The 15,940-nt window shown below is 39.7% G+C and overlaps 1 protein-coding gene across 2 annotated transcripts in view; it reads left to right on the forward strand.

Annotated features, from left to right (window-relative positions):
* Nucleotides 1-984: 984 nt before the first annotated feature.
* Nucleotides 985-15,940, forward strand: part of slc7a9 (solute carrier family 7 member 9) — a 16,780-nt gene continuing 1,824 nt past the window's right edge. The window contains exons 1-9 of one of the 2 annotated variants that reach the window (XM_019359860.2): nt 985-1,136; nt 2,164-2,282; nt 6,697-6,844; nt 9,383-9,625; nt 12,518-12,643; nt 12,765-12,864; nt 14,709-14,753; nt 14,849-14,972; nt 15,796-15,899. In XM_019359860.2, the coding sequence (XP_019215405.1) occupies nt 2,178-2,282; nt 6,697-6,844; nt 9,383-9,625; nt 12,518-12,643; nt 12,765-12,864; nt 14,709-14,753; nt 14,849-14,972; nt 15,796-15,899 (995 nt within the window). In that variant the 5' untranslated portion in view covers nt 985-1,136; nt 2,164-2,177. The remainder of the gene's footprint in view (nt 1,137-2,163; nt 2,283-6,696; nt 6,845-9,382; nt 9,626-12,517; nt 12,644-12,764; nt 12,865-14,708; nt 14,754-14,848; nt 14,973-15,795; nt 15,900-15,940) is intronic. The other variant, XM_019359857.2, reaches the window with a different exon arrangement.

Raw genomic sequence — 15,940 nt, forward strand, 5'->3', positions numbered from 1 at the left:
AAGATTATTCACATAACACATAATATGATCCTATAGACAAAGCTTTCTCACTTTTAGCTTGATTCTCTCATTTCATTGAATATTGTAGCTTGCCATTGCCAGTGTGTGAATGTGTGTGTGAATGGGTGAATGACTGACTGTAGTGTAAAGCGCTTTGGGGTCCTTAGGGACTGAGTAAAGCGCTATACAAATGCAGACCATTTACCATTTTACCATTTACCATTAATGTCTGTAATAGAATCTGTGGATGTCATACTGAAGCAAAGATGTGTATAATAATATCTGTAGGTATATTTAAAGGTGACCTGCTCAGAGATAACTTTACAGCCTAAAATACATGTTCTTTCAGAGGCCAGGGCTTTCTCAAGAGAAAAGAGGAAAGCAGGAGTAGAGTGGAAAGGGAATGTCAAACATGAGCACACAAACTCACAAATGTTCAAGCACACAACTGCAGGGGTGTCACATATCCTTATCAAAGAGGCATTGTGAAGGAAGTCAGGCTAGGTAAACTCAGAAGGAAGGAATTCTTTCAGAGTATCAAAAAACAAAACAGAAAAAAACATAATAGGTGTTTTGGTTCTGTCAAAACCAAAGTTTCTTACTTGGAGTGCTCACTTAGTAACAGATTAAGTGATCTCCCTCGAGAAATAAAAAGGTATAAATGAAATGAAATAAAGCTTATCATGTGAGTTTCTTTTTTATGGTTATAGTATCGCCATTAGACTCTCACTCTATTCTTACTCTCAGTTACTGTTTTACAAAGCTGGGGAGCTGTATATGTTTAAAATTTTGCTATTGCACAATATCATGAGTTAAGAAAATCTGCTGTGTAATTCAAAGCAGTCCTTTTTTAAAGCTTCTGCTCAATAGATTTCATGAACCTAGAACTTCGCCTTAACCCATCCCCCTTCTCATGTAGAGCTGTCCAATCACATTTGGGAACCTCCCACCAGAGGGGTTGCTCGGTCTCATGGAGTTTGTTTTTTTTTCAGTTTTCATCAGACATTTCTGCTCTACTTGACTGAACTTAGCTTAACATAATTTGTGTGTTCACAACACTGCACCTGGGTTTGAAAAAGCTGCATTCAAGGTTCATGGACCAACATTAAGGTTTTTATTTTCTTCAAGTAAGTTAAGTAAGTTAAACCATGTTTTTGAAATGTGCATTTCTTTATAATCATGTATCACATAGTATGTGATAGTAATATGTGATGCAGAGCTACTGTTAAATGTAATTACATTCAAGCAATTCTTTCTTAAACAAGTCTGTTGTTATTTGATATATGTTAAGTATTAATACAATAATTTGTAGTTAAATATTATGACTGAGTGTCAGAGTAAGAGACATTTCAGGTCTTCCCACTCTTTTTCTAATGTCTGACTTACCGCCAGTCTGTACCAGTTCTCCTAAGTCTATGTTTACAATACTAATATATTCACAGTTTTTCCCAGTTAAAAAGCATATGAAGCATATGAGCTGATCATTACTGCACTAAAGAGCACCAAATCCAAATGTTCTACTTTTAAATTGTATTTTACAAATCACAAAAAATCACTAAAATTAACCCATTGATTCTCAAATAGTTAATGAATGTTAAGGATTACAGTTAAGAGTACAGCTCTAAGGCACATGTGTTAAAAATTGTTATTATATTTGTTTAAAAGCTCCACACAAACAATGGCCGTTACATGCTGAATCACCTTATAATAAACTTGAAATCAACCCAAAACCCTTATAAAGATATTTCAGTGATCTCTTTAAGGCCGTTCTTGAGTGGCTCTGTTGATAATTAGTCTAAGATATCACTGGATGAGGTTAATACTGTGCTGTAGTGTACTGTAGTGAAACTCTTTAAAATCAAAATTTGTGCGAGCCATATCTGTTCCTGATAATGTAATTAAATCTGTAAGATTATGGGAATCAATGTGTGAACAAATTTAGTTTTGATTTGGCTTTGAGTGGATTTTTAGTGAGCTCTTGTTTCTGAGAGTCACTGTGTATCTTGATGAAAGGGAACATTTACTGCCCATGGAAGAGCATAGATTTCCCTCTAAACCTTATCATGTCGTGATAACCTTTTACAGGGACAACAAAGATGTGTTTCCTGTAAAAGTTAATGCAAGTGGTCTGTAATGTGTGTCAATTCTTATGTTACCTCATAGACCAGTGTGTTGCTATGGATGAAAGTGGAATAAGAAAGAGAAAGGAGTCACAGAATGGCTCCACTGACCTTACCAAAGACAACAAGGAGGTGGTGAAGGCCATTGCTCTTCAAAAAGATGTGAGTATGAACCAGTGTGCTTGACTTTTATATACATGCAGGTTCCTGAGAACAAGTCTCACTAAATTTTCACACTAAAGGATCATCATCCTTACCTTTTTACAATAATAGGGCCTTGAACTGAGTACCAGGCAGTACCACAACAGGCGTCTCTACAGATTAACTCCACAATCATCCACTCAGCAGTGCAATCCAGACCCCTAATAAGCTCCATAAGACCTAAAATAAACTTATGGGAACTGAAAGGGTTTCCCTGGTTAAAACAGGATTATTATGATAATCGTTGCTCTCATCCTGGAAAAATCCATTCACACATATTTTCCTGCAGACTTCTGTAATTCTCTTCTGCATAAAGAAAGTCACGGCTTTATAACTTTATATCCCACCAGATGCTGTTATTTTAATAGATTTAAGATTACCCAATGTTGCGTCCTTATATCCTAGGTAGACCTTCTGGAGTTGTTCACATTGAAGCATAAATCTAAAAGGTGACCACACCTTAGGCTTTGGAATGACCTACCTGAAGAGATAAGGCTTGGAAAATCAGTTACTTTGGTCTCTTCTTTAAACACATTTTATAGACTTGTTTTTATATGATATTGCTTTTTTATTGCCTCTTAATTGTGCTGCATGTCATCTTTTATTATATCGGCATTTACAGTCATGGTGAAAGTAACCCTCCATCAATTCTAATTCAAGACAGTAAAAAAAAAAATCCAGTCCTTACCAGGTACCAAAATGATTTAAATAAACATTAAATGAACAGCAACACATAGCATATTATACTCTTTCATTATTTATTTACCAAAAACTGAGCCAAAATGCAGAAGCAGTTTTTTTTACAGTGCACAAACACAAACTAAGTACAACCAATGATTCAGTATCCTGTAGAACCACTTTATTACATAACTTGAAGTAATCATTATCTTATTGGTCTCTCACATCATTGTAGAGGATTTCTCACCTAATTTCTTACAATATTGCTTCAATGCTCTGAATTTGTAGGTATTTGTTTATGCACCATTTCAATTAGGTTCAACTTAGACTGGGTCACTTCAGGACGTTGATTAGTTTCTTTTTTTTTGCCACTTTATTACAGATTTGCTGATGTTTTTGGGATCATTGTCCTGGCTCATGACTCAATTTTGGCCAAGCTAGCTGTTGGACAGATAAATCTGACTCTAGAATACTTTGGTATACAGGAGCTAACGGTTGCCATTACCCTCCAATAGTTTCCTAAACAGTTGGCATAAGTTGTTTGTGTTGATATGGTGTGCCTAAAGGACATTATTACTGAACCATTCGCTGGCAACCATGCAACTTTTCAAACTTTAGCTTGCTGCATGTTCTTTTTAGATACAAGAGGCTTTGTCCTTCCAAACCTTCTACACAAACCATGTTTGTATAGTCTTTTTCAAATTGCACTGTCATGATCCACAACATTTAACATGCTAGCCAAGGCTGTGGATCTGAGATACAGCTCTTGTTTTAGTGTTTTTTCTGAGTTCTTAATTTTTTCTGGCATTAAAGAAAAGTCACCGGGCTTTATAACTTTATATCAAGCCCCACCAGATTCTGCATGGTTTATTTTAATAAGATTTTTTAAGATTTTACCCAATGTTTGCGTCCTTATATCCTCAGGTAGGACCCTTCTGGGAGGTTGTCTCACATTTGAAGCATAAATCTAAAAGGTGACCACACCTTAGGCTTTGGAATGACCTACCTGAAGAGATAAGGCTTGGAAAATCAGTTACTTTGGTCTCTTCTTTAAACACATTTTATAGACTTGTTTTTATATGATATTGCTTTTTTATTGCCTCTTAATTGTGCTGCATGTCATCTTTTATTATATCGGCATTTACAGTCATGGTGAAAGTAACCCTCCATCAATTCTAATTCAAGACAGTAAAAAAAAAAATCCAGTCCTTACCAGGTACCAAAATGATTTAAATAAACATTAAATGAACAGCAACACATAGCATATTATACTCTTTCATTATTTATTTACCAAAAACTGAGCCAAAATGCAGAAGCAGTTTTTTTTACAGTGCACAAACACAAACTAAGTACAACCAATGATTCAGTATCTTGTAGAACCACTTTTATTAACAATAACTTGAAGTAATCATTATCTTATTGGTCTCTCACATCATTGTAGAGGATTTCTCACCTAATTTTCTTTACAATATTGCTTCAATGCTCTGAAATTTGTAGGTATTTGTTTATGCACCATTTCAATTAGGTTCAACTTAGACTGGGTCACTTCAGGACGTTGATTAGTTTCTTTTTTTTTGCCACTTTATTACAGATTTGCTGATGTTTTTGGGATCATTGTCCTGGCTCATGACTCAATTTTGGCCAAGCTAGCTGTTGGACAGATAAATCTGACTCTAGAATACTTTGGTATACAGGAGCTAACGGTTGCCATTACCCCTCCAATAGTTTCCTAAACAGTTGGCATAAGTTGTTTGTGTTGATATGGTGTGCCTAAAGGACATTATTACTGAACCATTTCGCTTGGCAACCCATGCAACTTTTCAAACTTTAGCTGTGCTGCCATGTTCTTTTTAGATACAAGAGGCTTTGTCCTTCCAAACCTTCTACACAAACCATGTTTGTATAGTCTTTTTCAAATTGCACTGTCATGATCCACAACATTTAACATGCTAGCCAAGGCCTGTGGATTCTGAGATACAGCTCTTGTTTTAGTTTTTTTTGTTTTAGTTTTTTTTTTCCGAGCATTAAAAAGCCTGACCTTAGGGTGAATTTTCTGGAATATTCACTCTTGGGAACATTGGGAAGTGTCTTGAAAGTTGGACCTATTACCCTTCTCAGATTTATTGGCAATAATAATTGCTTCTTTAATATTTTTACTAATGTATTTCCTTCTTAGCATTGTGTTATCAGACACTTGAATGCTTCAGACCCACAACTTGACAAAGCTTCTGCATTTAGAAGTGGTCATACGTATGACTGATGATCAGTTAATCAACTGTATTTGATTACTGGCAATTGACTGGTACTCAATTCTCACTTAATGAGGGTATACTTAGTTTTCTGTTGTTGTTGTTTTGTTTTTTAACACACTGCTTTTGACTTAGTTTTTGTTAAATACATGAAAAAGTATAATGCAATGTTTTGTTAAACCAGATGATTTTTTTTCTATTATGTTTTGATACAAAAAAACCCCCTTAGAATTGAAAGAGTGTGTAATTTTTTTTACTTTGACTGTGTGACATTCCTCCTGTTGTCTTACTGTTAGTGGAATGTAAGCTAAAATTATCTCTTTGGTGCCACGGACGCTGGTGAGTGAGCTGGATTCAATAACCCCAGGATGGTGTCTTTCCTGCATTTCTTTATTAATCAACACAATATAATAAATATATGATCAAGTTAGGTTTGCCTTTAGCCACTTTACATTACTCATGCTGGTTTACTTGTGAAAATTTAATAGGATTAGCCAAATTCTTGGCAAATACTAAGTGAAAACTCAGAGGTTATTGATTGTTGTGTTGATCCTTGGCCAAAATTATTATGATGATATCAGATCAACACCAACAAAGGGATATCAGGGTGTGTGCTGACATGCCTCTGAAACATTGTGGTCAAGATGGTGTCTTTGAATGTGCAAACTAAAGTGGTGGTCATCCTTTTTATGAAGACGGGACCATACTCTGTAGTCTCCCTTACAAGATGCATGCAAGGGTACAAAGAGAAGAGTCTGCCCCTTTGTTGGACCTCAGATTCAGAATGAAAATGTGGTTTCACTCTGGTTGTGGAACAGTAAACCAGCTCTTTACTCCTCTCAAGGATACTTGAGAAGTTTCTAAACAAGTATAGAGATGTCAAGCCTCGCTGCTTTTTTTTCATGACTGGGTAAGGCTGTATGAGATCCACAGAAAGATCTGGAACACTTTTGCAGTGATTTAGACTAAGTACGAGTTTAGTGCATTCTTACCCTTATCTCTTGCCTGATCTATTTATAGTGACTAAAAAATGAAATTACCTATAAAAGTGGCATTGCTGTTTGTTTTCACATGTTGTGAGATGTGAGAATCTTGCCTTTAATGATAATGGACTTCTTCATCTTTAATTTAGTCTTTAGCAGCTTACTCTGCCTCACTCAGCATGGCAACATAATGATGTCTGATTCAACCAGTTCTTGAGTTTGTTAACTGCTGCTGTCAACCAACTTAAAATTAAAATATGACACAGAAATGGTGCATCAACTATTTCCACTATTATTTCAGATCCCAAGAGCTGAAGCACAGCAATGCATTTAACCAGTGTTGCTGAAATATTTATGATGTTATAGAACACATGGGAATGATAGTTTCCTGAAAACAGTTACTGGCATTAAATGACTTAAAAAAAAAACACATTAACCTTTTTTATTTTCAATGTGCTTGCTTAGGTTGGTCTGCTGAGTGGCATTTGTCTCATTGTGGGGACTATGATTGGCTCAGGCATTTTCATTTCCCCAAAGTCTGTTTTGCTGTACTCGGGAGCTGTGGGACCTTGCCTCCTAATCTGGACTGCTTGCGGCGTGTTATCTACTCTTGGTGAGACCAACATTTTAACTCATATTTCATTTTATTCAGCACCCAGTTCTGTTGCTATATTAGGAATCTAATATTCTTTTTAGTCATGTAAGCAAAACAGGAACGAGCTCACTTGAAATGTTGTTCAATTATGTTTCTACACAGTATCACCTTTTGTTTTTCTGCCAGGAATATGATTTTTCATTGTGGAAACTGTTTTTACTGGCTGTTGAAGTCAAAATCATTATTGCGAGGATTTTTAGTGCACATTAATAGTCTTCAGATTAATTACTTCTGTATCACACAAAGCTCACAGATACATAGGAGATGTTCCCGAAAAGCGTAAAGAACATCGTTGTTTATCACTCAGACACTGTGAACTGTTTGATGTGAGAAAACAATTAAATGGGGAAAAAATAACAAAAGATCTCTGATCTAAGTCAATTAAATTTTTGAGATTTTCTTCTATTTGAAATGCAAAGTCATTTCGTACTATTTATACTAGCACATTCTATTTAGTATGGTTTTAGTTTGTATTTCAGTTATGTTGTATTTAGATTTTGATTATTGTAGTTGTTTGACAGAGTTTTATATAAGATGGGTTGCATCTAATCTGGAATTCCTTAATCTAACTATTATCTACTGGATATACTTTCTGGTCAACCTAACTTGAAAGCCCTGGAAGGCTAGACCCCCTATGCTAAAGTGAGCCTACCGCAGACATGAGCGAGACAGATAAATATGAAGGCATGCCGGCTCGGACGTCGCCCGGATCAACAAGGTCCGCATCAGGTGTTGAGGAACCAGGGCACCCTGACGACAAGTGGGCTACTGGAACAAGAAGGCATCGGTGGGCAAGAGACGAAAACAGGGCGTTGTTGGAATGCTACTACACAAGTAACCCTGGCGGAAGGGGTTACATGAATAGGATGAGGGACCTATCGATTCTTCGATACCCAACATCCACAATGATGGCGAAACAACTAGTAGCTCAGTGTTCCAACATTCGAAAGAAGGGACTGCTCTCACAGCTAGAGATTGACGAGGTACAACATAAATGCTACGGCAAGGAGGAGTCAGGACGCCAGGTCAGGGGGGAGATATCATCACCCCCACCCGAGATTGGGCACATAGCCCCAAGTGCGATAGGAGAAGGAGAGGATAGGATCATGGCCATCCCCCGTAGCCGGTTACCAAGATTACGTGAAGTACCCTCTGAAGGTCTGCTAGATGATGTTAATGCAGCACTACGGACGATACCTACAACCACGCTTACCGACACTAACAAGCTGATCTACACTACGGCTACAAGTTGAACAGCAATGACATTGGAATGTCATTCGGACTGGTAACAAAGAGAGGGAAGGTAGTCAGAACTGAGGGGATTGAACTACCAGAAGGCAACATTGCAGACATAGAGGACAGTTACAAGTACCTGGGGATCCCGCAAGCAAATGGGAACCATGAAGAGACCGCTAGGAAAGCTGCAACCACCAAGTACCTGCAGAGGGTCAGGCAAGTCCTGAGGAGTCAGCTGAATGGTAAGAACAAGATCCGGGCCATCAACACCTACGCCCTGCCCGTGATCAGGTACCCCTGCTGGGGTAATAGGCTGGCCAAAGGAGGAGATAGAAGCCACTGACATAAAGACAAGAAAGCTCCTTACCATGCATGGAGGGTTGCACCCTGAGGCTGTACGCTAAGCGGAAGGAAGGGGGCCGGGGACTGGTGAGTGTCAGCACCACAGTCCAGGATGAGACAAGAAACATCCACGAATACTGCCAGCGTGCTCAGTGAATACCTCAGGCAGCAGAAACCCAAGAAAGAGGAGGAAGGCGAGGAACCATCATGGTACGGTATGTACCACCGGCAGATAGAGGAGGTGGCTGATATCCAGAAATCCTACCAGTGGCTGGACAAAGCTGGACTGAAAGACAGCACAGAGGCACTAATCATGGCAGCACAAGAACAAGCTCTGAGTACAAGATCCATAGAGGCTGGGGTCTATCACACCAGGCAAGACCCCAGGTGCAGGCTGTGTAAAGATGCCCCAGAGACAATCCAGCACATAACAGCAGGGTGCAAGATGCTAGCAGGCAAGGCATACATGGAACGCCATAACCAAGCGGCCGGCATAGTGTACAGGAACATCTGTGCCGAGTATAACCTGGAAGTCCCAAGTCCCAAGATAAACCGCCCGCAGGGGCGTGCTGGGTGTTATATATATATGTATTACATTTATATATCACATTTATTTCCGGAAGCACAAGCACCTGCAATGTAACACAAAAATTTAGAAATAAACAAATTTGAAACCATTTCTTTTGAGCTTATTAAAACTAAAATGAGAGGTAAACAGGATTGAAAATGAGAGCATAAGAAGCAAGGGAGATATAACAACAGCAATTGAGTGTGCCAAGCATATATAAGTGTCACAGACATGCAAGGTTTCTTACCACTGCTTTGAATGCATGGACTCAAGTTTTGAAATTCCCTTCTTATATGTTGTTTTACAACTTTCTTTTCTGTGTTTTTGTGATTTTATGTGTGGCTGCATAGGAGCACTGTGTTATGCTGAACTTGGAACCATGATCACCAAATCAGGCGGCGAGTACCCCTATTTAATGGAGGCTTTTGGCTCTATTGTTGCCTACCTTTACTCCTGGACAACTATTATGGTGTTAAAGCCTTCATCCTTTGCTATCATCACACTGAGCTTTGCAGAATATGCCTCCACTCCTTTCTACCCTGGCTGCTCTCCACCTCTAATTGTCACCAAGTGTCTAGCAGCAGCGGCTATATGTAAGTTCATGCTTGACAGCAATAAACTATACACAAGTACAGAGTCACTTTATAAGTCCATACATGACTATACTTTACAATGGTAACCACAAAATGATTGTGAAGACAATCAGTTTTCAGGCCACATTAGCCATTTCAAGCTAATGTGTGCCTTACTTTGTAAGGTTTCCAGAACAATGTCACTCTCCAATGTGCAGATGTAAAAAAATACTTTTATTGAAATTAAAAATTAATAAAGCCAACTCTGACGCCTACACATGACACAGACCACACAGTATTCTTGTTATGGGTTTCTTTTGTTTGTTGCGCTTCCACAGTGTTTCGGGGGAAAAGGAGTCAGCTTTCCAGCTGACTCTACTCTCCCGTCACCAGCTCCTTCTCGCTCTGTCAGCTTCTGGCTGATGTACAAGATCGGTCAGTCTATCCCCCCTTACCTGCAGGGACAAAACGGCCAGCCCTCCATTCGAGGTGTCCGTTTGCAGGACAAAAAGGGAGGGAAAAGTTTGGTGTGGGGACCTCCCCACAGAAGGGCTTCTTCATCTACACAAATGCTGCCCGATGCCACTCCATCCACTGGACCAGATCTGGTTGACCCTTCCGGGTATGAACCTGTGGTAGTACACAGCCAGCCCCAAGAACCGCCTCACCTCCTTCTTGGTCTTGGGACACGGGCAGGCTGTGATGGATGCTGTTCTCTCCATCTTTGGGTGCATCTCTCTGCCCCCAAAGTGGTACCCCAAATACTAGACCTCCCTCTGTTCAGCTGCCTCCCACTTCTTCAGGTTGGATCCATGAGGTGCTGGAAGGTGGCTGGGGCACTGAATAAGTCAAACGGAAGTGTGACGAATTGGTACAACCCTTATAGAGTGGAGAAGGCCATATTTTTCTTGGACTCTGCAGATAAGGGAATTTGCCAGTAGCCCTTGGTTAAATCCAGTGGCATGAAAAATTCAGCTGTGCCTGACTGGTCCAGAAGCTCGTTGTCCTGGGGCATGGGGTAGGCATCACACCATGACACTTCGTTCTCTTTGCAGTACCATATAGTTCCATCTTTTTTCACCACAAGAACTATGGGGCTACACCACGTAGTGTCTTCTATTACCCCAGCATTTCAATCAATTATGTTCAGGTAACCTGTATGGCTGTGAACGCACCGTCACACCAGGCTGAGTTTCAAAATGGTGCTCTATGAGAGAGACATACAGCCGGACAGGGGGAAAACACATCTGCAAACTGATGTTGCTAGCAGCAACATCTGAGCCTTTTCTTAACCAGGCTCACCAGAGAAGCGGTTTCCACCTCTCTTCATGCTTTCACAATGTTGAGGTGACATATTTGTGTGGCTCCTAACCGACCGCACCACCTCATAGTTAACGTCCCCCACTCATCGTGTGACCACAAAGGGTCCTTGTCACTTGGTGAGCAACGTTCAGCTTAAAGAAGGAAGTAATGCAAGCACTTTGTCTCTCTAAAAACTGCCTGAGTCAACGGTGTTGACGTTCCCGTATCTGGAGCAAATTTTCCCCTGATAACCTCCTCAAAGTGTGCAGCTTTGCACTCAGGTCCACGATGTATTGAATCTCATTTTTGGCTTGGACCTTTCTAACAGTTTTCTTTAATCAGGTGCAACACCCCCCGTGCCTTTCTGCCGAGCAGTAGCTCAAAGGCTGAAAGTCCTGTGGAGCCCTGGGGAGCCTTCCTCACTGCAAATAACAAAGGGTTTAACCAGTGATCCCAACTGCATTCATCCTCGTGAATGAACTTGCGAATCATGGAATTTAAAGTCTTATTCAGTTACTCCACCAACCCGTCAGTTTGAAGGTGATAGATGCAGGTAGAAACAGATTTAGTGCCCAACAATTGTGTCTGTGCCACCCACCGTGGCTTGGATACATTCCCTGCTCCTTCCAGGGCCTTGTCAAGCGGACCAGGTAAAAAATGGTTTGTGGCCCAAAGCAGCAGTGGCTTCTCCGCTGAGGAGGGCCGGGGAGCCTCTATCTCAGTGCTTGCATGAGCTGTGGTCTCCTGGCTGGCTGTGGCTCTCTGCTCCTTCGCTCCATGCAGCCAGGTGGTCCTCTGCAAGGGTGACCGTGGCTTCCAAGCTTGCTGACCGATGGCAGCGGACCCATCGTGCCATTTCTAGGCCGTCCATGAACTGCTCCAGGCCCACGTGAACAGCTGGTCCTCTGCCATCATTTGACTGTCCCGGAACTGCTGGTGATAGTCTTCCGGGTAGAGGCCCAAGTTATCCATGACAGCCCGGCAGATGTCCTTGAAGCTCCGTTGCGAGGCCGGCGGCAGGCTCAGAGCTGCCTTCTGAGCCACTCTGCCACTGGCCACTGTTACACCTGTGGCTCTGAATGCCTCCAGGAAGACCCAAGGGTCGTCACCCTCCCCATCCAGTATATCGCCACCGCCAGTGGACAAGGGGGCGGCGGCAAAGTGACCCTCACCAACCTCTCCAACATCTCTGTCTGATGCTCGGTCTGGTCCTGAAGTCTCCACAGCTGCTCTCTTTGCCCCGCTGCTTGCTCCACGTGCATCGCAGCCATTTCAGCTGCCACCATCTGTGCCAGCAGATAAACCAGCTGCACGGTTTGTGTCCATCCATCCATTCTCTTCTGCTTATCCTTGTCAGGGTCATGTGCGGGCTGGAGCCTATGCCAGATACCATAGGGCGAGAGGCAAGGTACACCCTGGGCAGGTCGCCAGTCTGTCGCAAGGCTAACACAAAGAGACAGACAACCATTTGCACTCACATTCACATCTGTGGGCAATTTAGAATTATCAGTTAAACTAACCCCTAATACCAAGTCTTCTTTGAAAAATCCATTTAATGTTAAATGTATAGGTGGGAAATTATATGATTACATTTTCTGTTTTTTTTTGCAGTGGTCATCACATCCATCAACTGTTTAAGTGTCAAACTGGCAAGTTATGTGCAGAACTTCTTTACTGCAGCCAAACTTTTAATCATTCTTGTCATAGTTGTAGCTGGAATCGTTATGTTGGCACAAGGTCAGTCTTCTTTCAGATATCAGTATATTTACATACAACTCTGTCTTTAAATGTTTGTGTTAATAAATGTTAACCAACCTTTAACCACTAACATTATTGTATATTATGTATTTGTGTCCAGGAAAAACAGAGAATTTTTCAAATTCTTTTGATGGCACTACAACATCTTTTGGGGCAATTGGACTTGCATTTTATAATGGGCTTTGGGCTTATGATGGATGGTAATTATTTACTTGGTTTTATACTTTCTCAGGTTATTTGTGATAATATGATGAGTACTGCTCGTCTGAATTCAAATAAGGGGCACTGTAACCATCCTCAGCATTCAGAAAAGAAAAGAACAAAACTGTTTTACATCTTTGTTTTCAAAAATTATATATTTCAAAATGCTTGCATTTTATCTTAAATTACCTTACTGATGTATCCAGATCAGGCAGTATTCAAAAAATTACAATAAAATATTTTTAGTAAGCAGATACCATAACCTTTGAAGGTAGAAACGTGGGCCTTGATGATGAATCTGTGAAACCATTTTAGCTTTCTATACAATTACAGATGATGCACTGGTTGAGTATGTTGTTTTTAGTTATGCATTTCTGCATTACATTGCTCGTACAACCATGTGAAAAAGTTTACCCTCTTTGTAAGGTTTTACATAACAGGAGATGAGCAAAAAATCATCTAGATCTTACTAGATCTGAAAACATTAAATTACAACCTCATGATGAAATAGTTATGTCAAAATGCAGGAGCAGTGTATAAAAACTGGAATACACTCCATGATTCAGTAGTTTGTAAAAACCCCTTTTGGCAGCAATAAATTAACTTTCTTCTATGACTCTCAGTTTCCTTCATCATTATGGAGGATTTTTGGCCCACTGTTTTTGCAATAGAGCTTCAATTCAATGAGGCTTTGGGCATTTGTTTATGCACGGCTCCTACCACAGCTTTTCAGTTCGTAATGGCTGAATTTTGACTGAGTCACTGATATACCTAGATTTTTTATTTGTATTTTTCACTCATTCTGTTGTAGCTTTGCTGGTGTGGTTGGGATCACTGCTCTCTTGCATGATCCAATTTAGCCAATTTTAGTTGTTGGATAAATGATCTCATATTTGATTCTAGACTACTTTGATATATAGAGGAATTAATGGTCAACTCAATGACTGCAAGGTGCCCAGGTCCTGTGACTGCAAAACGAGCACAAATCATTACCCCTCTACCACCTTCCATGGCAGTTGGTGTGAGGTGTTTGTGCTGATATAATTTCTTTTTTTTTTGCCAAATACATCTCCACTTTGGTCTCATCTTTGAGAAGAAAAAACTTCCAGGAATCTTGTGGTTTTTTCAGATGTATTTGCAAACCTTGCTACCATATTTTATTAGAGAACTGAGACATTTTTCTGGCAACCCTTCCAAGCAAAACCATACTTGTTCAGTATTTTTCTATTTGTACTGTCATCAACTTTAACATTGAACATGCTAACTAAGGCCTGTAGAGTCTGAAATGTAACTCTTTGGTTTTTGGCAACTTCTGTAATCCTGGGAATATTGGCACTTGTCTTGAATGTTTCCCACTATAGATTCATGAAGTTCAAATTGCCTGCTTGCTTTTAAATGTCTACATGCCTTACAACTCTTCTGAGATTGATGAATAGTAAAGTTGTTTCTCTAGTATCTTTGCTAACTTCTATCTTTACTATCTTTCCTCCTTGCCTCTGTGTTAACACACACCTGAATGATCCAGACTAGAAAACCGCCAAAACTGCCAGTGATCACTGCAGTGTAGTTTATTAGCAGCACATTAAACCTTTTAATTTCCATGGAAAACATTATTTAGTGTCATTCATCTGAGGTTGTATTTAAAGGGCAAATAAAACATAAAAGACATAAAAAAAAAATAAATTAGCCTCTTCAGCATTTTTGGTAGCACTAACTCTTTTCCTGTTTATCAGGCCAGAAAAACTGGACTTAAATGGGTTACTGAGTATGTGCATATACATTTCAGTCCAATGCTCTACTGAGAAGTATGTGTCATATATTTTCTATTTCATTACTTTCACAGGAACCAACTAAATTTCATCACAGAGGAGCTAAAAAACCCATTCAGGTAAAAACTTGCCCTAAAGAAACTCTAGTGTTAAGCAATAATTCACAAGGCGTTGAATTTTTTAAAATATTTTTTCTTTTGTTGATTAATTTCAGGAACTTGCCACTGGCGATTGTTATTGGGATCCCTTTGGTTACTGTGTGCTATGTTTTGGTCAATGTTGCTTACTTCACTGTTATGACCACAACTGAACTGCTTTTGTCTCCAGCGGTTGCTGTGGTAAGGATAACACTGGTCAATAAGCATCTTGCTACTGGGATTCACTCACCTGTACTTTAACAAATGTTTATTTAGCCACTGCAAATCTGATAACCATTTTTATCTAGCTAGTAATATTAGTTTTTAGGTATGATGTTTCAAGTATTTGATAGTTATAGTAACTGGACAGAAAGGGTGATGTGTTTCAGAATTTAAGAAAAAAAAAGTTTGGTTTCGAGAAAAGTGAAGACAAAATCAAAGAAGGTCTTGATGCATTCTCAATCATCCAGGAAAGTAAATCTCCAAAAGTTGATTCTGTTCATCTGGACGTAGCGTTTTGTGGGAGAAACGTTTCGTCACTCATCCAAGTGACTTCTTCAGTCTCAGCTGACTGCAGGTTTCCCCAAATCTTATAAACAGTACATTTGCATAATGACTGAAACCAGCTCACTGAAGGAACAATGGGCTGTGAGGTCAGTTCCTTAATCATAATTATGCAGATTCTCATGACCATTGATCAACAATCACTGACCAAAACCCACTGAGCAAAGACCACTGATCAATGGCCATGAGTACCATTCACAGAGAGTTGGGGAATGGCTGCAATCACAGCATTGTGATTTGATTTTGTGATTTGATCAGTTATTATTACCATCAGTAATAATAACTTATTACTGATATCAAATTTTAACAGACATAAATGAGAACATCCCCAAAAGACCTAGTTATTAATCCACATGTAGTATGCCTAAATTTTATTTATTTATGACAGTTGTAGATGAGCATAATAGCCCCTTGTTTTCATACCTTGTATTTTCTGAAACATTAGTTTGTATTTTTTTAGACTTTCGGAGACAGAGTCCTTTACCCAGCATCTTGGATTGTTCCTCTCTTTGTTGTCTTCTCCACATTTGGTTCTGCCAATGGAAGCTGCTTCACTGCTGGCAGGTAAAAGAGACATCTATTACATATTGCATGTCATGCTGATA

The sequence above is a fragment of the Oreochromis niloticus genome, linkage group LG1 (genome assembly GCF_001858045.2).
Source record: "Oreochromis niloticus isolate F11D_XX linkage group LG1, O_niloticus_UMD_NMBU, whole genome shotgun sequence".
Taxonomy (NCBI): domain Eukaryota; kingdom Metazoa; phylum Chordata; class Actinopteri; order Cichliformes; family Cichlidae; genus Oreochromis; species Oreochromis niloticus.